This window comes from Lissotriton helveticus, chromosome 4_1 (genome assembly GCF_964261635.1).
Source record: "Lissotriton helveticus chromosome 4_1, aLisHel1.1, whole genome shotgun sequence".
Classification (NCBI taxonomy): domain Eukaryota; kingdom Metazoa; phylum Chordata; class Amphibia; order Caudata; family Salamandridae; genus Lissotriton; species Lissotriton helveticus.
In genome coordinates this window covers 72,620,409-72,643,822 of record NC_136063.1, presented here as the reverse complement: position 1 = coordinate 72,643,822, position 23,414 = coordinate 72,620,409, and the positions used below count along the sequence as shown (strand labels likewise).

Sequence of the window (23,414 nt, the reverse complement as noted above, 5' to 3'; positions counted from 1 at the left end):
TCCTTATTCAAGCTCTGTTAGATGCCATACATTTACCGACATCCATTGCTATCATGAAGTGCAAAGCACATACGAAAGTTACTGACACTATTTCTCAAGGTAATGATCTAGCAGATCGCACAGCCAAGCTTACAGCTCAGACTCCAGATATGTTAGTTAATCCGACACAGACACATACTCCAGATCCGACTACATGCATGACAGTTAAAGACCCTACTCAAGATGTCATAGATATCCAGTTACATGCTACTCCCGATGAAATCAAGAAATGGTCCGAACAAGGAGGGGTCCAGACAGATCAGGGATGGGTGACAAAGGGTAAAGCCACTTGGTTTCTCCCCGATTCTATGGTTCAAGTCATTGTTAATACCGCACATAGTCCAGCACATTTAGGAGAAAAAGCTATGTTAGACAGTATCCAGAACATTTGGTTCAACAAGCATTTACGAGCTGCAGCCAAGCAGAAAGTCCGTACCTGTATGATATGTTGTCAGTTTAATCCAGGTAAAAGTGTCCCGGTGGAACAAGGTGGATTCCAGCCCCCTGACCACCCTTTTGAAGTCCTCCAGATGGATTACATTCAGATGGAGCGATGTCGAGGTTTCAAGTATGTCCTTGTAGTTGTATGCGCTTTGTCCAGGTGGACGGAGGCATATCCAGTCCCAGATTACACAGCCGCGACCACTGCTAAGCAGTTGGTTCGTGAGTTCTTCCCCCGTTACGGACTCCCTAGAGTCGTATATTCTGACAACGGCCAGCCATTCTCATCTGAACTCATGAAACACGTGTCCCTTTTGTTAGGGTACCAGTGGAAGTTCCATTGTGTACGCCATCCGGAAGCAGCCGGTCTCGTAGAAAGACATAATCAGACCCTGAAAATCCGAATTGCAAAGGTTTGTCAAGAGAAAGGTGTGGACTGGCTCATAGCTCTGCCAGTTGCTTTGTTCTATATGCGCATGGTCGCACATTCCAGATCAGGTCTGTCCCCGTATGAGGTCGTTTTCGGCCGCCCCCCTAACATGTGGGGTACTCCTAGACCCCGAAGTATTACCGATGTTTCAAGTAATATGCTGACAGATTACCTAGCTTCCTTGATGTCTGCCCTCAACTCTTGTCGTTCACAGGTTGCTGCCGCATTTCCAGACAATACCGAGGTGGCACCGCATGAAATCGTTCCTGGATCCATGGTCCTAGTGCGTAATTTCGATCGCTCAAGTCCACTGGAGCCTCGCTGGAAGGAGCCCCGACAGGTCCTCCTGGCCACCCGTACAGCCGTGAAGTTGGAGGGACGCAAAGGCTGGGTGCATCTTTCGCATATTAAAAAATTTTATGGATTGAAGCCAGTCTCAAAGAACATTTCCCAGGATTCAAAGGACTGCCAAAGTACTATTCTTAAGGACTGTCCCGCAAAAGACACTGATACTGCACCCTCCCTGTTAGAGACAACTCCGCAACAGGAGTATAAACTCAAGTTAAGGTCTAGTAAAATAAGTCAGCCAGTTTGATTGTCTAAGTCCTCCCCTAGGTGAAACGGTTAGACCGGTTTCTGACATGTATAAAATAGACCCCCATAGTGAGAGAGTTAGTCAAAACTCAATCCGATGTATCGTTTTTCTATGTTTCTTATTATTTCTCAGTGTTATGATTTCCTGCACCAGTTATGCATTTTACCTGTATTTTCCAGTTTCTCATGTAAATAAGTCTGCCAATGCTACAGTAGAGCACACGTTTAGTGATCTGCCTCCTCATGAACTCTCTTACCGCCTCGCTATGCGTAATAATTCTTTCATCCGCATGTTACATTATTCACACCAGACCAGCAATGCCACTAATTGTTGGGTGTGTGGTCGACTCCCCCCTTTTCAGACACCGAAGGGAGTTCTGCCACTTTTTCCTTATCCATTTTCACATAATAGTTCGTGTGGAGCATGGTCCACGTTAACGTCATCCTCAACAGATATGTCTTTTCTTAACAGTACATGTTTCCCAGACAAGCAAGGTCTTCCCCACAGAACAGGGTTAGATCTAGAAAACGAAGTTTACAATTTAGGTAATTATTCTTCGAATTTCATGGTCCTGAATGTTCAGTCTGATTCCACTCCAGATTTACCTGCTATTTCAGTACTACCAGTCAAAGGCGAATTATGTGTTAGAAATAATGGTTCCGTACATGTAGGACATAGTGATTGTAATACTATTGTCAAATATAGTGACAGTGGGAAATCTATTTTCAAAGCTTCACGTCGTTCTTATTTCGTTTGTGGTCAGACCGCATATGTTCGTCTGCCCCTCGATTGGGAGGGAACCTGTTACATTGCCTTCCTACTGCCACCTGTTTTCCTAGCCCCATCTGATTATCATAGAAACACACATCTAGTACACCTTAGACATAGAAGGGAGTCCCCCATTGTCGATTATACTGAAACTGCTCTAGAACAGTATACAGATTTCAATAGAGGTTTTTTCTTCTTTATAGGCCCTATCCAGAATAGTAAACTAATTCGTAGGTTAACCAGAACCCTTGAAGTAGTAGTCAATGAGACTGCCTCTGCTCTAGGTAACTTAACCGAAGAGCAATCTGCTATGAGATTTGTCGTTTTACAGAATCGTCTCGTCCTTGACGTCATATTGGCCGATAGGGGCGGGGCCTGTAGAGTCATCGGATCTAGTTGCTGCATTTTCATTCCAAATAACGCGCCGTCTGTTTATTCAGCTATAACCAGACTCCATAAAATTGCCCATCTGTTACACCAAGATCCAGGCACCTGGACATGGTCCGGTTGGTTCTGGAATATAATTTCCGCTTGGGGATGGAAAGTCTTGTCCTTTCTAGGTATTGCAGTAGCGATCATATTCAGCTGCTGCCTCTGTATACAATGTGGCCCTGCGATTTGCGGCATTTGTGCTACCTCTTGTATTCCTAGTCCCAAGCCCCGTTCTAAAACCCGTTCCCAGAAAATTCGAGACGAGCAAATGATACTGTATGAAATGATAGATGGTATCATGAATATTGATGTTTCCTGATGGAAACGTAGTGACAAGGAGGGAATGTGGAAAAGTAAATTTTGCCATGTTCTGTGTCCCTACGTGTCATCCATCATATGTTATCTATGCATGATTAATATGCATATGTATTCCCCATGTTCGATTAAAGACGCAATTACAGTTGTGTCCACCTCTAGTATGCCAGTTTCCAGTTCTCGTGAATACTACGAATATCAGGCCTATGTAAAGTTACGTTGCCACGTTTCTCAGTGTGCACGTTATTCCATTGTAAAGTCCCCGTTTCTAGGCCTCAAAAGGGCCCGGACACCAGATTCAGCTCCTGTCTCCTGAAGCCTCGCTGAGGAGCGATACAGCCCCCACCTGTATCCCTGACCCTTCACTTACTTCCTGCCTCGCAGTGCCCGGCTCAGCCTAGCTCTGCCTCTGAGTCTGCCAAGAGTATGTTATGATTCCAGTTATCAGTCCAGTCCTCCTTCTCTGCATTCCTAAGCTACTGAACTGCATCAATAGTTTCCGTCATTGTCTAGCCTTTACGTCTCCATGTAAGAGAAATACTGTATTTAATGGTCATTTAATATTCTTCATCACGCACTACATGTAGAATAATGCATGCTCCAGTCTTAGAATCTGTTCGCCTTTACCCCGATAACTTTTGGATTCTATCAACATGTTCTCTAAACATCAGATACTAGATACTGCTTAGGTACATGTCGCCCTGACTCTCCAGACTTCAGTCTCTGCTCCTAGCACAGAGTTCGAAGCCCCCAGCTTCTCCTAGTAACACGTCATTGCCAGTTTGCGCGCACCATTAGGTCAGAGGTCCCGGCTCCTTAGGTAGCCCCCTCCATGTTTCCGCCCCATTTATGACATATTCTGTTACGTTTGCATCACATGTCTATGTATACGCCTCTGTTACACCTACTTTCACCCTTATCTTTCGCGACGCCTATTACTCCACCCACTGCTACGCCTATTGCAATGTAATGCTATCTGTTTGCGTTATATATATATGCTCATGTACTGTTATTAAAAAGTTATCCTGGTCCTTGTCCCGATTCTGCCCCCGGCAGCGCTGCCATCCTATTCCTGTGCAGGTTGTCCTGTTCCTGTCCTTTATGCTGTAATAAACCTGCAAACTCCTACTACCTCGAATCTTGACTCTTATTTTATTGAGCTATCTGTTATTGCTAAGTCCAGACAAACCTAGATCCGGTATTATTTATTTATATACCACAGTAGTCTTAGGACCCTGGTCTTTTTGTGGATCAATGATTTGAGTGGAGGGCTACCAGGGTTCTCTTTCCCTCTTTGCTCCATAGTGTATGTAAGAGGAAACTCTTGACAGCTTTTCTAAAGGCAAGTAAACAGTCCATACCACGGATCGCCATGGTTGTCAGAGGAGAAGCAGGCTTGATGTCGATGTGTTGAGGGATCGTCTGTATTTTGCCTGTAAAGAAGTTGTTGATAGCATTGTACTTGTCCTTGGAGTGTGGGTCAGGCTGGGAGTTGGTGCAATGGAAGCATTCTGCTCTCTTAGACAATTCCTTGATGGTTCTGATATAGTAATTGGCTGTGATGACGTGATGAGTTGTCTGCATGTTATTCGGAGGGACTTTAGGAGCAAATGCTCATCATAAGTTCTGCTTATCTTCAATTTTCTTCCTGATTCAGAGTGTTTAGACTTTGTAGTCTGAATGTACATGTGGGGTGTAGCATCTGGTGTTGGATGAGGCACAGGATGGGATCTTACCTTGAAGGCTGCAGGGTTGCAGGTTTTTGGCCCAGATACTTCCTGACTCTAACACGTCCAAATAAGTAACGCCCTTGTGAGTGCCTGACCTTTGCGGGCGCCCTGATGAGTTGATATAAAATAGTGTGCACGCAGTAACTGATTGCTTTCAGTCAACATGGATACTGAAAAATCATTGACGTCACTTCCTGTGGAGATGGATGTTGACGCATGAGGTCTACGTGTCTGACAGAAAGCCAGTGCTGTCACTTCCTGTAGAGAAGCATGTTGGGCAATGCAGAGATATAATTTGTTGGGGAGATGGATGTCCCAGACTAATCTGCTTGAGCTGAAAGTTACTTATCTCTGTTTTCGTTGGCTTCTGTGCATTAATGTAGACTAAAAACATGGATTTGTCACAGACTGTATGTGATGACGTTGCTAGAAGCACCATTTGGAAGAGCGTTGTACATCCAGGTGAAAGCCTTGGTAACAGAGTAGAAATAGGAATGCAGGACACCCTAAGCATAGTTGCCGTCCTCCAAACGTCTGAATTTCAATTGGTTTCCAAGGATGAGGTGGAAATCTGTCTGTCCTCCTGGCAATAAATCTTGGCAGTGGCCAAGAACAAATCATATTACCTTGGCACAGCTGGTACTACTGTTCTTGCAAAGAGCTGCACGAGACTCTTCCCAGATGGTACTGGGTTGGTGAAATGACCTGTTTCAGCTGGTGGACCTTAAATGGTTGGCTGCTTGCAGACACCAATGACAGAGAGGACTTCCAGCCAAAAGGAAGGCGCTCAGTCGGGGGTTGAGTTCCTTGGTGATTTAAATCATGCATGTTTCTATCCCGTAAATGCTAGAAAGATGGTTCAAACTATTCCAGAATCAGGGCAGCTGGGTACAAAAAATAGAGCACACCCCAAGACCTTGGGTAAAGAGGAAAAGCTTCTGTGTTTTTCTGAGGCTGGGGGCGAGTAGATTTGTGTCCCTGGGGAAGTTGGGGTTGATCAGTCTCTCCAGAGATATTGTCCTGACCTCCTCCACCACTGGCAGTGCTTAGTTAATTGGGACTCTGGCTGCTGGACTGCAAAGATCCTCTGCCTCCTTGGTAACTAAGCCCCTCAGTGCCTCCTCCTCACAGAGCTTTGGTCCTCTGATATTCCTCTTAGTCAGGAGGCTTACTCTTCTCCTCACTCGCAAGTACAGCTTCCTCCTTCTCTTGGAGAGGTCACATGAGCAAGGTTCCTTCAGAGTCTAAATGAAGAGTGTGCTAATAGGCTAATAGGACCAGTATTTAGTTTAGGGTCCTGGAGGTGTCCACTCATTTCCTGTCATTCCAGTTTTTTTAATCTGTCTGACTTCCTCTTTTTGTCTCCCTCCCCTCTCCTCTTTCTCTTTCTCTCACTCTCTGGCTTCTGTCTCTCTCTCTCTCTCTCTCTCCCTTTCTTGCTTCCTCCTCCTCCTCACTCTCTCTGTGTATATCATTCTCCTGAAGTGACCAGTGTGAAGCTGAGGTGAAGCTCTAAATATATTTATGTATGCATTGCTGTATATTAGGCTCTTTCCCGTTTACGTCAGAACGATTATTACATCAGGGCTCACACCTATGAATCCATCTGGGATGTCTAATTTCCTTTTCTTATCTCCTGATTTTCTGATCCTAGAGATTGAGAAAGCTGGTCAGTGATGGCGTCCAGTTAGTGACAAACATCCAGGTAGCTGCAGATGGGAGGGAGGCCCACCGGAGAGCGGAAGAAGAGGAGCTGAAGCGACAGCGGTAAGATGTGCATTAGGACTGTCAGCATCTCACGGCTGTCTTAAGACAAGCTCTTCCTTTACACTTACTGAGAAAGTCAGGCTTCTTCAGCTAGACAGCCCTAGACCTCAGGCCAGCAGCTCATAATCTCCACTCTATATGAGGTGGCAGATCACTACACTATCTGCTCATGATGCTAGGGACAGTGACCGGACTGCTTAAGGAAGACTTCCTGAGCTTTCAATGGCTGTAGGCATCTAAAGACACTTATGACTGAGAGGAGACCCTCTTGTGATCTCCATCTGCTCTGAGTATTCACCAGTCCTGCACCCAGCACTCCACAGACTTGTCTATTGACCCAGACCTGCCTCACTGCCTGCACCCAACCTGCAAAGGAATTCCATCTGTGTCATTCTGGCTAGTCCAAGAGTGATATAGCTAGTATTTTAAAGCATGTACATCTGGGAAAGATCTAATACTGGAGAAGAAAATGTTGCTCACCCAAGTGCTTGAACTATCCAAAATGTCCTGATGGCATGGTGCCTACTGCCCATCCATTCAATGGCTCCTGTAAAAAAAATGTAAAAAGGTGGGAAAGGACTGAATGACTTACTTAATAAAACGTTATGGTAAAGTGCACCAAAAATGATGACTTATTATAGGAAATAGTCAAATGCATGTGTGTCTACCAGGAAGGGGAATGGTGTTTGCACGTAACAAACTGCTCTGGCTTCACAAGGATTCTCATTTGATTTTAGACTTGATAAACTGGAACATGAGGCCAAGGTGAGTTTGGAGACATTTGAGGACATCACCAACAAATGGGTTTCTGCCAAGAACAGAGAGATCCCTCAAGATATTTGGGAAGTACTCAACATGCAACAGCAGCAATGTGCCCGGCTTATCGAGGAGAAAAACAAGCTCATTGGTGAACTGCAGCAGGTAAGGTGCAAAACCCTGGTGTTCTGGTGACGGGAGTAGCCCTTGATGCTGGTACAAGATGATATGGACCCCTCAGTGCCTGCTCTATTCAGTACATACCGGGTGGAGGGCAATCTAGTGCACTTGTAAGTTTGTTTAGCCTACATTGGAACTGAGCAAATGCTTACCTCATACCAGGAGCGGTAAACCTGTGTTCATAGGTTTAGGGATGAATGTAAGGAAGACTATGGAGTCGATTCACTAATTTAAGACAAAATCCTAATTTAGGACAAAATCCTAATTTAAGACAAAATCCTAATTTAAGACTACTAAATGCCTTCTGTGAATACCAAAAGTAGTAAGTTTAGGATTTTGTCATAAATTAGACAAATCCTAATTTAGGACAAAATCCTAATTTAAGACAAAATCCTAATTTAAGACAAAATCCGAATTTAGGATAAAATCCTAATTTAAGACAAAATCCGAATTTAAGGCCAAATCCTAACTTAAGACAAAATCCTAATTTAAGACAAAACCCTAATAAAGACAAATTCCTAACTTAGGACAAAATCCTAACTTAAGACAAAATCCTAATTTAAGACAAAATCCTAATTTAAGACTACTAATTACCTTCTGTGAAAACCAAAAGTAGTAAGTTTAGAATTTTGTCGTAAGTTAGTTCTGGCAATCGGGCCCTTTGGGTTAAGTCCTCAACCAGCACTTGATATTCTGTGTGATAGAGGTTGCACTTTTGTATGTTCTAGGCATGTAAAATACTTCTCAGCAACTTTTTGGACAGCTGTGTGGACAGCAGATTTCCAAATAGCCATGGTCGCAGCGTTTTACATGATGAATACATTTGAAAAAGCACTGTTTGTATTAATGTGAGTGAAACAATTATGCCAAAATACGATAACGTGTTGAAGATGACTATATATATCCTAAGTGAACAACTTTTCTGAAATCTGTTGTTGAACTGGATACTAGCAGCCTTTCGTGAACCTCTGTGCGTTCATGTAATGTAAATCCTGCCATTTCTTCCTTCACAGGAGCTGAAGAGCAAGGACGACCAGTACGTGAAGGACTTAAAGAAGCAAGCAGAAGACATCGACCTGCTGATAGAGCGCATGGAGGAACAGATACGGAACCTGACCAAAACCTACCGGGAGGAGCTTCTGCAGACCGAGGTACTCTTGGTGCCGGAAGGGTTTAGGGCATTAAAGTTTTCATGCAGTACTTCAAATATACAATTTTTCTCAATTTACAAATTGTAAACTTTTTCTTCAAAGATCTAAGGAATTCAAAGATTAGGATAATTACTGGCATAACAGATCAGGAAAGTATAAAGCTGTAGTGTGATTTTTTCTAAAGAAACCCAAAACTGTGAGTCAAGAGACACATTTCATTGTTACTTTACGTGGGCAAACTTCTGGGAAAATTGACCATGCATTACCTTCAGGAATTCGCAGAATCTAACAACCTAATGGATGGGAAACAGGGGAGCTTCTGTCCTGGTCAAGTTGGTGGTCCTGTTGGCATCTTCGAGGACAAACCCACTACAGACGACTCTGTAACATATAGTGCAGGGCACCACTTATGTTTCTAAGAAGAAACCTCACCCACCAACCTAGTTGGTGGCATGCTTCCTCATCGGGTTCCCAACTGGATAGCCAAATGCTGCTCAGCTGTGCTACAACGCCTGATTACAGCGGAGTGGGATTCTTTGGTGGTGTGTTGTGAAGTGGTGAGATTATAAATATCTCTGGGATTCCTTACTGACCAATTTTTTTTCCCATCGGCCCAGGATATATTAAAAAAGGAAGAAAAGGATAAAAAGAAGATTAATTATTGGTCTTCATTATCCTTCTTGACCACATGTTTCAGCTTCTGTAAAATATTATGGAGGCTGTCTTCAGGACCAAATCAATGTGAAGTAGTGTTAAGTGAAAAATAGTGAAAAGTGGCAACAATTAGCCACGTGTATCTTTTTGCAGCACACACGCTAAGGTGTGCTGTGCATGCAGTGGTTAGACTGTATTCAAATTTACGGGCCCACTGCTAGAATACAACATTTGCGCCATGTTTCTCGTAGCTTTTCAGATCCCGGGAGGAGCGTACACCTTTAGTCACACATTCGTCAGGGTAGAGCGCCCGCTGTCACACCTACTCCGGTCTCCTCGGGATCGCGATGATAGGGCTGATACACAAAAAACAGAAGTTTGTGCATTGTACATTTCTGCCTACTTTATACAAGTTTTTTGGACTTACAGATTCAAATAGCTGGTCAAATCTTAATCCACAATGATTCTAAGAACATACCTTATTAGTAAGACTAAGAGAAACCTTCATTTTCCTTTATTCACGACAAGGCCTTTATTTTTGCAAATGAAAAACCTCTCCTTAATAAACCATCTGAAAATATGAGCATGCTTGAGGCTTTTTCCTGACCCAAGCTGTGGCTAGTGAGATCTGTTACCCTTTAACTGCAAGGTCTGCCTCTAAAGCATGCAGCACTAGAGCCACTTAGTCACGTTCTAGCACTATAGAAGGAAGCCCCAATGATTTTAGTGCAGGGGTGTCCAGCATAGGTCTACACGTGCGGATCCAAGCCCAGCTTTCCGCCTTACAACCGAGTGTGTAAATTATACCTGTTTAGGTTCATTGTTTATACATTTATTTTATGTGACTGTCCTGAAACCCTGGCATGCATGGATCCAGCCCTCCAGGACTCATGTTGGGCACCTCTGCCTTGGTGGCACTGCTGCATGCATGACTAGTGCTTTGAAGCACAGATAACGTCAAGTAGCCAGAACTGCTAGAATGCTCTCAAACATAAATAACTTGGATATTATTTTCTTTCCGACAGAAATCTTTTGAATTGGAGCGGCGAGAACTCCTGGCTGCAAATAGAAGTAACTGGGAGAAAGGAATGCAGACTCGTAGGAGCCAAGAGGTATTGTAACTGCGGTGCTTTTTTGGGTCAGTGCTTTTGTGGAGCTTGTGTTGTGTGATGTATAAGCTTCAGCTGAAGCACTGTTCTGGTTAGAACTAACATGGTCATTAATACACCTCTATGTGGGAGCCCTAGCCAGTGATGGTTCCACCCACAAGGTCACCAGTCAGAACAAGTACACATCCTTCCATCTGGTTTCATCTTTTACTCATCCCAGCCAGCGGGAATGATATCTTGCTGCTCACATCAGTGTGTGGGTGAATGATCTGCAGGGCATGAGTACCAATACTGTCAAAGCCAACCCAGCCCTTTATCCTTTAAAGTCCAATATATATTAGGCAAAATTAAATTGGGTTACAATAACAACTACTTGTTAAAGTAAAATAAATTGATGATTATGTAGCATTGGGCACTACATATAAAAACAAGGTATTAATTGTACTACTATTTGTGATCTATGCCACATTTATTCTAGCCCAGTTTCAGTTACGCAGGGTACTGGATCGGAGGTTGTAACCAGCGATGGGAGACCTGTTGGGTAGTCATGCGCTATATAAACCTATGTGAATAGAATAGAATAGGTAATGCCTTGGTCACCTTCAAAACAGAACAAAGAAACTGCATTGTAATTCATGTAACTGCTTCCAATCTTGTTGTACTCAAGACTGTGCTCTGTGCGTGCAGCAACTTGGCTGATTTTTAGCACCACAAAATTCACCACAAAATTCAACCACCTCATAACAGTGCTAGTGATTTCCAATGACCATGCCTTAAAAACCAAAATAAAACTAAAAAACCCTTACCCAACATACAAGGCTTTACAACCTTACATTCATAAGAACGCTGCCAAGGACACAATGCAAGGCTCTGATTACAAACACCCATGTAGGGGGTTGGAAGGTGTTTGTGGGTAATGGCCCTCTCTGCCAGGTCAACCCCAACCTTTTTGCTTTCACTGCTCCATTTTTGCTAGATACGTTTATGCTAGCCGTAGGACTCTGCACACTTTATCACTGCTGCCATTGCTAAGGTGCTTGTGCTCTCTCCTCTAAACATGTTTTTTTGGAAAGTGGTTTATTAGTAGGTGCAGGAAGGTACCTACAACTCGTAGTAACACCACAGTCACAAATAAGGTCCAGTCAAGTTCTCAATAAATGAATCCTTGATTAACCCTTGGCAGCATGGCTGCAAGTAAACAGGCTTAACTTAGGAGACAGGTGTGTAAAACATTTAGAAACACCAATAAATTAAATAAGTGTAACACAACACCCAATAAAAATCCAACACCAATTTATAAAAATAGGAAATGTTTTGATTAAAATGATACCAAAATGACAAAATTCAAATGTAGAGTGCTGGAGACAAGATTTCTTTAAATTAAATACTTTCTAGTGTTTAAAAGCCAAAAGTTCCAACTTGGGACATCTGGGCACGCTTGACCGGGACAAAGTTACATTTTCAGGCCGACCGTGATGGAGCGCTGGTCGGGTGGTAGGGCCCAGTCAAGTTTTTACCTTCTGACTTAATCACTTCTTTGAAGCTTTTTCTCTCGAAGTTGAGTGGGTATCCTTGTCAGGCTGACTTGCAGTTCGACGACGGTGGCCTGGCTTAGCGCGATGCCTCTCTCAACTCCTGGAAGTCTCGTTGATGACGAAAAGCTTCGGAGCTTCAGCAGAGCAAACCTGGAAATCAGGCAGAGTTGTGCTTTGACGTGGTCGGCTTGACTCTCGACGACAGGTCGGTCAACTTATGGCGCTTTTGACAAAAATTCTCCAAATGATTCCAAACATCTGGGTCTTGTTTTGGAAGGTCGAAAAGAAGATCCAAAAGTTTTTAGAAGGTCCTTGAAGTGTCCACGGTTCCAGAATCTTTGAGTTGCTATTTGGAAATTTGGGACTACAAGGCCAATAATGCACCTGGCCAAATCCTTAAAAGTCCACTGAGCGCTGTCCAGCTGGGTAGTTCTTCGTGGAGAAGATGCAGGTGGAGCTCTTTTAACCTTTTGCTTTAAGGGAGTCCACTGCTCAAACATGTAGAGTCAGGCAAAGTCGTTCTTTTGCTGAAGCCCAAAGTGTGCAGCAGGTGCAGTCCTTATAAGTGCCGCCCTCTTGATGCAGGCCAGGAGTTCAGCAAGGCAGTCCTTCTTCTTCTTCTTCTTTCTTCCAGGGTGGGATCTGAGTTGCATGGCAACTCTCTCATATTTATCCAGTTTTCTGGGCTGGCTAGCAGGTGGGGGGCACCCCTGACCTACAGGGTGACACCCTAAATGATGAATCCTGAAGAGTGGCAAATGTGTGTCCCAGAATGCATTGTTACCTAAAATCGAAAAGGAGAAAATCTCTCCAGCAAACCCAACCCACAGGTGTGGCTAACTTTCCTTAACACTCCCCTTCCAGACCCTCTAAAAATCTATTTAAAGGGGCTCCCATCTGGCTGGGGGTGCAGGAAGTGGGAGTGGGTGATGTCCTAAGTGTATTTCCCTCTTTGAAGACCAGTTTGGCTACCCAGCCTCCTTCCTGTCCTGGCATCTGCAGCTGCAGATCTCCTCCCACCAGATGTCTCCTTTGTTTCAGCCCAGGCCTCTTCACACCTCATCAGAGCAGCCTGTGAAAGACTGGCCAATCAGGAGAGGTTACTCTAGAGCTGGATTAGACACATCAAAAAGCAAGTTCTGGAACTTATTTTCTTCCATAGTTTTAATAAATCTAACCTTGGCAAGTTGTTGGTAATCTTCTATTATTAAGACACTTTTAATTATTATTTTAGTTCACTCCTGTCAATAGTTAGACTTTATTAAAGTTTAATAAAGCCTTCCCACGTTAACCTTTTGAGCTAATGCACTACATTGAGGAAAAACGAATTCGGCAGTTTTTCTCTCACCATGGCTTATAAAACATATTTTATATTGTCTCTGCTTATTATCACAGAGCACCCTACCCTTGGGGCACCCAGGGCATACCTTAGGGGAGACTTATATGTAAAAATAAGGTTGTTTAAGACTTTGGAAGTACCTTTAATTCCAAAGTCGAATGTGAAAGTAGTTATATTTTAAAAGCAGCTTGCAGAGCAGGTCTGTCTTTAAAATGACAGTAGGCAATACAACAGTGCACACTTAAGTGCATTAAATCTACTGGGCCTCTAAAACGACATGACCATTATAGATAATAGGGTAACCCAATAATCATCACCGGACCTGGGTACAATGTGGGAATATAAAGAATGATATACAACGGTAACCACGCATTTTTTACAACGCGGTACCGTTACCACGCTACCTTTACCACGCAAGTCGTTACCACGACTTGCGCTGGGGGGCGCTCCAGGATAGTAAATAGATTAATTTACTATCCAACTCCTTTCCCTAGAGTCCACGGGGACTGGAGTTGGAATAGTAAATTAAAAAATTTACTATCCAGCGCCCCTCCACGCAAGTCGTTGTAACGACTTGCGTGGTAAAAGTAGCGTTGTAACGGTACGCGTTGTAAAAGTACGCGTGGTACCGTCATATATCCATAAAGAATGGTCCGTGACTCATTCAACATGAACTAAGTTCTGATCTAATAAACCTGTGTTGTGTCAAAGCTACAACACTGGTATTTAATACCTAGGAAAGACCACTACTGTATCCCATCCTAAATTCCCCTCCTTCTCCCTTCGTGCAACCTATTACAATTGTATAAAATTGTGTTTTGAGTCTAATTGGTTAAATAAATGGATTGTAAATGATATTGGCTTCTCTTGCACATCTGTAATTCCGTTCTCTGATTTAATACATGCATTCATAATATGTTTTGGATTGCGATACGGTAGTGGTGTTTCCTAGGTATTAAATACCAGTGTTGTAGCTTTTACACAACACAGATTTATTAGATCAGAACTTAGTTTGTGTTGAATGAGTCAAGGGCCATTCTTTATATTCGAAACCTACATGCACTTCCATATACTAGGGACTTACAAGTAGCTTGTCAGTACCAATTGTAATAAAACCTAATTACTGTATATCTTTTTCATCAGAACACTGGCCCTGGGCCTGGTTATAAGGGCCCAGGGAACAATCAAAGTCAGTAACCACCAGTATCAATCACAAAATGGGGGTGATCAGGGCAAAAAAGAGCACTTTCTCTCTAACTGGTAATGTTGGCTGACACCCTATTGGCATATTTCATTTAATTATAAGTCCCTAGTAAAGTGCACTACTTGTGTCCAATGACTATAAATTAAATGCTACGAATGGGCCTGCAGCACTGGTTGTCCCAGACAGTTAAATAGCCCTTTGAACATGGCTCAAAGCTATTGATTGTGTGCAGTTTTAAACTGCCATTTCGACCTGACAAAATAAACCTCCCTTTCTAATAAATAAAAGTCCCCCCAAGAGTAGGCCCTGGACATCTCCAAGGGCAAGGTGCAGTGTATTTAAAAACATGTACCTTTAAGTTTTACATGTCCCGGTAGTGAAAAACTCTTAAATTCTTTTTTCATCACTGTAAAACCTTTCTCTCCCATAGGATAGTATTGGAATTTCCTTATTACATTGTAAAAGTCCAAATGGGAATAGAGTTTATTTTTAGTGTCTCTGGAATTCTATTTTAAAATCCTAACATATAGTGATGTCGAATTATAAATTGCAATTCTGAAAATATCTCTTTTAGAAAGTTTATGTAGCAAAATGGGCAGCTCAGTATACCCTTGTGGGCTTGAGTAGATAAGCATCAGCTAATGTTGCCAACAGGTGATATATATTTAAGAGTGTATTCCACCGAACTTAACCGGTTTTCTCTAGGCGTCCCTAAATGTCATCCACAATAAATGAGAGGTACAGTAGTTAATTTGTGTTCAAAAAGAAAGAATAAATCAACACAAACAGGTGTATTGTTTAAATCAATTACATTGTATTTAGAACACAATGATTACAAAAAGGGTTTCCAAAAGAAAAAAGGTACTTCAAAGACACTGTCTAGAAGCAATTCCCACCGTCCTGAACCAGGGCACCGGTGTATAAAAGAAGGACCTCAGACACCACTACTTTAATACACATCTGGACCTGTCTATACTCTGCCAAGAAGAAGGACTGCTGTGCTGCTGAAAGGACTGCCACTCGTCTGGACTACTACTCTTAAGGAGCTGCTGCTTTGTGATGATCTGCTGCCCTCTTGCCTACGCTGGGCCTGCAGCCCATTTTGAACCCAGGACCCCAGAGTGACTCAAAGGGCTAGTCTGTTAGCCTCCTGATCTGAGCCTCAGGGACATAAAAGGCTCCCCAAAAGCTCCTGGACCGACCTGTCTTTAGTAAGATCCTGACCCCCCAGTGATGCCTCTTTGTTCCTGGACCCTTGGTGTGACTCTTGAGTTCCTAATTTCTAGCTTTTGAGCTCTTCGTGATTGCAAACGGGACCACTTGCACTTGAACTGCACCCCTTGCACCAAAAATCGTCACGAGCCGCCGCAAGTCCATCTCTTAATCCTGCAAGCATCAATCGCCCCGGGGGACCGCCAACCCGAAGTACTAAACTGCCCATCTGCAAAGGCTGGCCTTCACCTCTGCCAGACTGACAACTGCCAGTGACACTATCCTTGCTCCCGGGGACTTCCTTTCATGTGAACACGACTCTTGGCACAACACCTGAGAAGGTGAACCTTCAGTGGAACTAATCTGGAATGGTATCTGACCTGCACTCCATTGCGGTTGGCAGGCACTTTTTACTTCTGCGACCAGATATCCCCGGTTGGCGCTTTATGCTTTTAGATTCTGTTTTACAGTTTATTCTTTTAAAATTCATAACCTCAGTTCTACTGATTGAATTTTTGTTGTTTTGGTTTTGTTTTATTTATTATATTTTGCTCTATGTTTCTAGCCTGGTGTGGGATCTTTGTGTGTGGTGTTGTCACTGTTTTTCTGTTTGAAGTGTTGCACAAATACTTTACACATTTCTTCTAAGTTAAGCCTGACTGCTCTGTCAAACTACCAGGGGGCCGAGCACAGGTTAATTTGGGGTTTGCTTGTGGCTTAATCTGACTAGGGTTGTAGTTGCTGCTTGACCAGGCCTCACACTCCAGGCAACAAGTAACCCAATTTCTAACTGTGTTTATATGATGTTTAAATGAGCAGGACATCTATGATCAACAATGTATTAAAGTATAATTTCAAACCTACCCAAAAATGTTGGTCCACAATGTTTCAACCTCTTCATTCTCAAGGCCTTCATCATGATGTATCACATAGTGAGCATGTATTTCCACTACTGCAAGTGTTTAACAGTTTAAACATTTTATAGACTGCTTTACCCTACACTTTGAGTCAGATATAAAGACTAATCTGTCACTTAGAGGTGAGGTACCTTTTGTGATGGGGTTATTTGTCATAGAATCACGACTCTGCTCTTTCTTAGGCATCTCAACAGTGTTAGAGTTATGGTTGGCAGTGTAGGCAGTAAAAATTTTAATTTCAAATACGGGTTTGTATTATCAAGCTCTAAAAGCTTGAAATGTGAAGGCCACGAGACAGCATAGTAGCGACAGTAGCTGTAAACTCCAAAAGTTGGCACTAGAATGGATAGTAGAGCGAATAGTGGAATGCATAAGACGATGGATAACATGAAGCACCCACTTCCTGCTGGATGCCAGAGAAGCTGCCAGTACACAAGGAGAATAGAGAAGATGTACCTTGCCCCCAGTGATGGGTGGGACTGTGCAACACCTGGCAGCATGTACATCGCCCGCGGCTTCTTGTGTAGTCCGGCTCTGCCAAAGGATCTCAAGGAAATGTGACATAGAGGCAAAAATTGGAGCTTCACTTGAAGCTTCAGCTGCTTTTATTCTGGGCTGAAATCCTTGGATGAAGACCCCCACTGATGCTGTTTTGTTGGTAGAGAAGCACATGAAATAAACAATTTCTACTGCAAGGTGGCACACACACAGCAAGACACCAGAGATATTTTAAAGACCAAAAAACTGTAATACATTTTCACATTTTTAATGACTGTTAATACATGAACAATAAAGAACAAATTCTATTAATGTTTTAACTGGTTTGGAGAAGGGCTCTGGGTTATACTGATGTGTGATCTTGGACACATGCCCATTCATGTTGATATTCGTAGTGATGCTTGTAAGGGATCCGCTTGTGATTATTGTCATCCTGTCTTCTCAGCTGGATTACTTGCTGGGCCGCCTGAGGAAAGTGGAGGAGTACGAAGAGCAGCTCAGGCACATGCAGGTGCAGGACGCCGAAGAGTACAACATCATCAAGATCAAGCTGGAGACTGATGTGCAGGTCTGTGGGGACATTGATGGTTTGGTCTGTGGTGGGGCGTATCTTGGGCAGGTGCAGGGCTAGGGTAACATTGGCGGGCAGGTCTGTGAGCGGGGCATGTCTTGGGCAGGTGCAGGGCTAGGGTAACATTGGCGGGCAGGTCTGTGAGCGGGTCATGTCTTGGGCAGGTGCAGGGCTAGGGTATCATTGGCGGGCAGGTCTGTGAGCGGGGCGTGTCTTGGGCAGGTGCAGGGTTAGGGTAACATTGGCGGGCAGGTGTTTGAGCGGGGCATGTCTTGGGCAGGTGCAGGGCTAGGGTAACATTGGCGGGCAGGTGTTTGAGCGGGGCATGTCTTGGGCAGGTGCAGGGCTAGGGTAACATTGGCGGGCAGGTCTGTGAGCGGGGCATGTCTTGGGCAGGTGCAAGGTCTGCAGGTCTGTGAGCGGGGCATGTCTTGGGCAGGTGCAGGGCTAGGGTAACATTGGCAGGCAGGTCTGTGAGCGGGGCGTGTCTTGGGCAGGTGCAGGGGTAGGGTAACATTGGCGGGCAGGTCTGTGAGCGAGGCATGTCTCGGGCAGGTGCAGGGCTAGGGTAACATTGGCGGGCAGGTCTGTGAGCGGGTCATGTCTTGGGCAGGTGCAGGGCTAGGGTAACATTGGCGGGCAGGTCTTTGGTGGGGCATGTCTTGGGCAGGTGCAGGGCTAGGGTAACATTGGCGGGCAGGTGTTTGAGCGGGGCATGTCTTGGGCAGGTGCAGGGCTAGGGTAACATTGGCGGGCAGGTCTGTGAGCGGGGCATGTCTTGGGCAGGTGCAGGGCTAGGGTAACATTGGCCGGCAGGTCTGTGAGCGGGGCGTGTCTTGGGCAGGTGCAGGGCTAGGGTAACATTGGCGGGCAGGTGTTTGAGCGGGGCATGTCTTGGGCAGGTGCAGGGCTAGGGTAACATTGGCGGGCAGGTCTGTGAGCGGGGCGTGTCTTGGGCAGGTGCAGGGCTAGGGTAACATTGGCCGGCAGGTCTGTGAGCGGGGCGTGTCTTGGGCAGGTGCAGGGCTAGGGTAACATTGGCGGGCAGGTCTGTGAGCGGGGCATGTCTTGGGCAGGTGCAGGGCTAGGGTAACATTGGCGGGCAGGTCTGTGAGCGGGTCATGTCTTGGGCAGGTGCAGGGCTAGGGTAACATTGGCGGGCAGGTCTGTGAGCGTGTCATGTCTTGGGCAGGTGCAGGGCTAGGGTAACATTGGTGGGCAGGTCTGTGAGCGGGGCATGTCTTGGGCAGGTGCAGGGCTAGGGTAACCTTGGCGGGCAGGTCTGTGAGCGGGGCATGTCTTGGGCAGGTGCAGGGCTAGGGTAACATTGGCGGGCAGGTCTGTGGTGGGGCGTATCTTGGGCAGGTGCAGGGCTAGGGTAACATTGGCCGGCAGGTCTGTGAGCGGGTCATGTCTTGGGCAGGTGCAGGGCTAGGGTAACATTGGCGGGCAGGTCTGTGAGCGGGACATGTCTTGGGCAGGTGCAGGGTTAGGGTAACCTTGGCAGGCAGGTCTGTGAGCGGGGCATGTCTTGGGCAGGTGCAGGGCTAGGGTAACATTGGCGGGCAGGTCTGTGAGCGGGGCATGTCTTGGGCAGGTGCAGGGCTAGGGTAACATTGGCGGGCAGGTCTGTGAGCGGGGCATGTCTTGGGCAGGTGCAGGGCTAGGGTAACATTGGTGGGCAGGTCTGTGAGCGGGGCATGTCTTGGGCAGGTGCAGGGCTAGGGTAACCTTGGCGGGCAGGTCTGTGAGCGGGGTGTGTCTTGGGCAGGTGCAGGGCTAGGGTAACATTGGCGGGCAGGTCTGTGAGCGGGGCGTATCTTGGGCAGGTGCAGGGCTAGGGTAACATTGGTGGGCAGGTCTGTGAGCGGGTCATGTCTTGGGCAGGTGCAGGGCTAGGGTAACCTTGGCGGGCAGGTCTGTGAGCGGGGCATGTCCTGGGCAGGTGCAGGGCTAGGGTAACATTGGTGGGCAGGTCTGTGAGTGGGGCATGTCTTGGGCAGGTGCAGGGGTAGGGTAACATTGGCGGGCAGGTCTGTGAGCGGGTCATGTCTTGGGCAGGTGCAGGGCTAGGGTAACCTTGGCGGGCAGGTCTGTGAGCGGGGTGTGTCTTGGGCAGGTGCAGGGCTAGGGTAACATTGGCGGGCAGGTCTGTGAGCGGGGCATGTCTTGGGCAGGTGCAGGGCTAGGGTAACATTGGCGGGCAGGTCTGTGGTGGGGCGTATCTTGGGCAGGTGCAGGGCTAGGGTAACATTGGCGGGCAGGTCTGTGAGCGGGGCATGTCTTGGGCAGGTGCAGGGCTAGGGTAACATTGGCGGGCAGGTCTGTGAGCGGGGCGTATCTTGGGCAGGTGCAGGGCTAGGGTAACATTGGCGGGCAGGTCTGTGAGCGAGGCATGTCTTGGGCAGGTGCAGGGCTAGGGTAACATTGGCCGGCAGGTCTGTGAGCGGGGCATGTCTTGGGCAGGTGCAGGGCTAGGGTAACATTGGCAGGCAGGTCTGTGAGCGGGGCATGTCTTGGGCAGGTGCAGGGCTAGGGTAACATTGGCCGGCAGGTCTGTGAGCGGGGCGTGTCTTGGGCAGGTGCAGGGCTAGGGTAGCATTGGCCGGCAGGTCTGTGAGCGGGGCATGTCTTGGGCAGGTGCAGGGCTAGGGTAACATTGGCGGGCAGGGCTGTGAGCGGGTCATGTCTTGGGCAGGTGCAGGGCTAGGGTAACATTGGCGGGCAGGTCTGTGAGCGGGGCATGTCTTGGGCAGGTGCAGGGCTAGGGTAACATTGGCGGGCAGGTCTGTGAGCGGGGCGTGTCTTGGGCAGGTGCAGGGCTAGGGTAACATTGGCGGGCAGGTCTGTGGTGGGGCGTATCTTGGGCAGGTGCAGGGCTAGGGTAACATTGGCCGGCAGGTCTGTGAGCGAGGCGTGTCTTGGGCAGGTGCAGGGCTAGGGTAACATTGGCCGGCAGGTCTGTGAGCGGGGCATGTCTTGGGCAGGTGCAGGGCTAGGGTAACCTTGGCGGGCAGGTCTGTGAGCGGGGCATGTCTCGGGCAGGTGCAGGGCTAGGGTAACATTGGCGGGCAGGTCTGTGTGCGGGGCATGTCTTGGGCAGGTGCAGCGCTAGGGTAACCTTGGCGGGCAGGTCTGTGTGCGGGGCATGTCTCGGGCAGGTGCAGGGCTAGGGTAACATTGGCGGGCAGGTCTGTGTGCGGGGCATGTCTTGGGCAGGTGCAGGACTAGGGTAGCATTGGCGGGCAGGTCTGTGAGCGGGGCATGTCTTGGGCAGGTGCAGGGCTAGGGTAACATTGGCGGGCAGGTCTGTGAGCGGGGCATGTCTTGGGCAGGTGCAGGGCTAGGGTAACATTGGCGGGCAGGTCTGTGAGCGGGGCATGTCTTGGGCAGGTGCAGGGTTAGGGTAACATTGGCGGGCAGGTCTGTGAGCGGGGCATGTCTTGGGCAGGTGCAGGGCTAGGGTAACAGTGGCGGGCAGGTCTGTGAGCGGGTCATGTCTTGGGCAGGTGCAGGGCTAGGGTAACATTGACGAGCAGGTCTGTGAGCGGGGCATGTCTTGGGCAGGTGCAGGGTTAGGGTAACATTGGTGGGCAGGTCTGTGCGCGGGGCATGTCTTGGGCAGGTGCAGGGTTAGGGTAACATTGGTGGGCAGGTCTGTGAGCGGGGCATGTCTTGGGCAGGTGCAGGGCTAGGGTAACATTGGCAGGCAGGTCTGTGAGCGGGGCATGTCTTGGGCAGGTGCAGGGCTAGGGTAACATTGGCGGGAGGTCTGTGAGCGGGGCATGTCTTGGGCAGGTGCAGGGCTAGGGTAACATTGGCCGGCAGGTCTGTGAGCGGGGCATGTCTTGGGCAGGTGCAGGACTAGGGTAACATTGGCGGGCAGGTCTGTGAGCGGGGCATGTCTTGAGCAGGTGCAGGGCTAGGGTAACATTGGCGGGCAGGTCTGTGAGCGGGGCGTGTCTCGGGCAGGTGCAGGGCTAGGGTAACATTGGTGGGCAGGTCTGTGCGCGGGGCATGTCTTGGGCAGGTGCAGGGTTAGGGTAACATTGGTGGGCAGGTCTGTGAGCTGGGCATGTCTTGGGCAGGTGCAGGGCTAGGGTAACATTGGCGGGCAGGTCTGTGAGCGGGTCATGTCTTGGGCAGGTGCAGGGCTAGGGTAACATTGGCGGGCAGGTCTGTGAGCGGGGCATGTCTCGGGCAGGTGCAGGGTTAGGGTAACATTGGCGGGCAGGTGTTTGAGCGGGGCATGTCTTGGGCAGGTGCAGGACTAGGGTAACATTGGCAGGCAGGTCTGTGAGCAGGGCATGTCTTGGACAGGTGCAGGGCTAGGGTAACATTGGCGGGTAGGTCTGTGCGCGGGGCATGTCTTGGGCAGGTGCAGGGCTAGGGTAACATTGGTGGGCAGGTCTGTGAGCTGGGCATGTCTTGGGCAGGTGCAGGGCTAGGGTAACATTGGCGGGCAGGTCTGTGAGCGGGGCATGTCTTGGGCAGGTGCAGGACTAGGGTAACATTGGCGGGCAGGTCTGTGAGCGGGGCATGTCTTGGGCAGGTGCAGGGCTAGGGTAACATTGGCGGGCAGGTCTGTGAGCGGGGCATGTCTTGGGCAGGTGCAGGGTTAGGGTAACATTGGCGGGCAGGTCTGTGAGCGGGGCATGTCTTGGGCAGGTGCAGGGCTAGGGTAACAGTGGCGGGCAGGTCTGTGAGCGGGTCATGTCTTGGGCAGGTGCAGGGTTAGGGTAACATTGGCGGGCAGGTCTGTGAGCGGGGCGTGTCTTGGGCAGGTGCAGGGCTAGGGTAACATTGGCGGGCAGGTCTGTGCGCGGGGCGTGTCTTGGGCAGGTGCAGGGCTAGGGTAACATTGGCGGGCAGGTCTGTGAGCGGGGCGTGTCTTGGGCAGGTGCAGGGCTAGGGTAACATTGGTGGGCAGGTCTGTGCGCGGGGCATGTCTTGGGCAGGTGCAGGGTTAGGGTAACATTGGTGGGCAGGTCTGTGAGCTGGGCATGTCTTGGGCAGGTGCAGGGCTAGGGTAACATTGGCGGGCAGGTCTGTGAGCGGGTCATGTCTTGGGCAGGTGCAGGGCTAGGGTAACACTGGCGGGCAGGTCTGTGAGCGGGCACGTCTTGGGCAGGTGCAGGGCTAGGGTCCATTGGCGGGCAGGTCTGTGAGCAGGGCATGTCTTGGGCAGGTGCAGCGCTAGGGTAACATTGGCGGGCAGGTCTGTGTGCGGGGCATGTCTTGGGCAGGTGCAGGGCTAGGGTAACATTGGTGGGCAGGTCTGTGAGCGAGGCATGTCTCGGGCAGGTCTGTGAGCGGGGCATGTCTTGGGCAGGTGCAGGGCTAGGGTAACAGTGGCTGGCAGGTCTGTGAGCGGGGCGTGTCTTGGGCAGGTGCAGGGCTAGGGTAACATTGGCGGGTAGGTCTGTGAGCGGGGCATGTCTTGGGCAGGTGCAGAGCTAGGGTAACATTGGCGGGCAGGTCTGTGAGCGGGCACGTCTTGGGCAGGTGCAGGGCTAGGGTAACATTGGTGGGCAGGTCTGTGAGCGGGGCATGTCTCGGGCAGGTCTGTGAGCGGGGCATGTCTCGGGCAGGTCTGTGAGCGGGGCATGTCTCGGGCAGGTCTGTGAGCGGGGCATGTCTTGGGCAGGTGCAGGGCTAGGGTAACACTGGCGGGCAGGTCTGTGAGCGGGGCATGTCTTGGGCAGGTGCAGGGCTAGGGTAACATTGGTGGGCAGGTCTGTGAGCGGGGCGTGTCTTGGACAGGTGCAGGG

At 48.1% G+C, this 23,414-nt stretch overlaps 1 protein-coding gene across 1 annotated transcript in view; it reads left to right on the top strand.

Annotated features, from left to right (window-relative positions):
• The window catches only part of LOC144826959 (dynein regulatory complex protein 1-like), a 125,484-nt gene that overhangs the window by 17,117 nt on the left and 84,953 nt on the right, over window positions 1–23,414 (top strand). Inside the window, exons 3-7 of the mRNA XM_078685420.1 lie at window positions 6,405–6,517; window positions 7,255–7,438; window positions 8,467–8,604; window positions 10,284–10,370; window positions 17,518–17,640. Coding sequence (XP_078541546.1) covers window positions 6,405–6,517; window positions 7,255–7,438; window positions 8,467–8,604; window positions 10,284–10,370; window positions 17,518–17,640 — 645 coding nt within the window. The remainder of the gene's footprint in view (window positions 1–6,404; window positions 6,518–7,254; window positions 7,439–8,466; window positions 8,605–10,283; window positions 10,371–17,517; window positions 17,641–23,414) is intronic.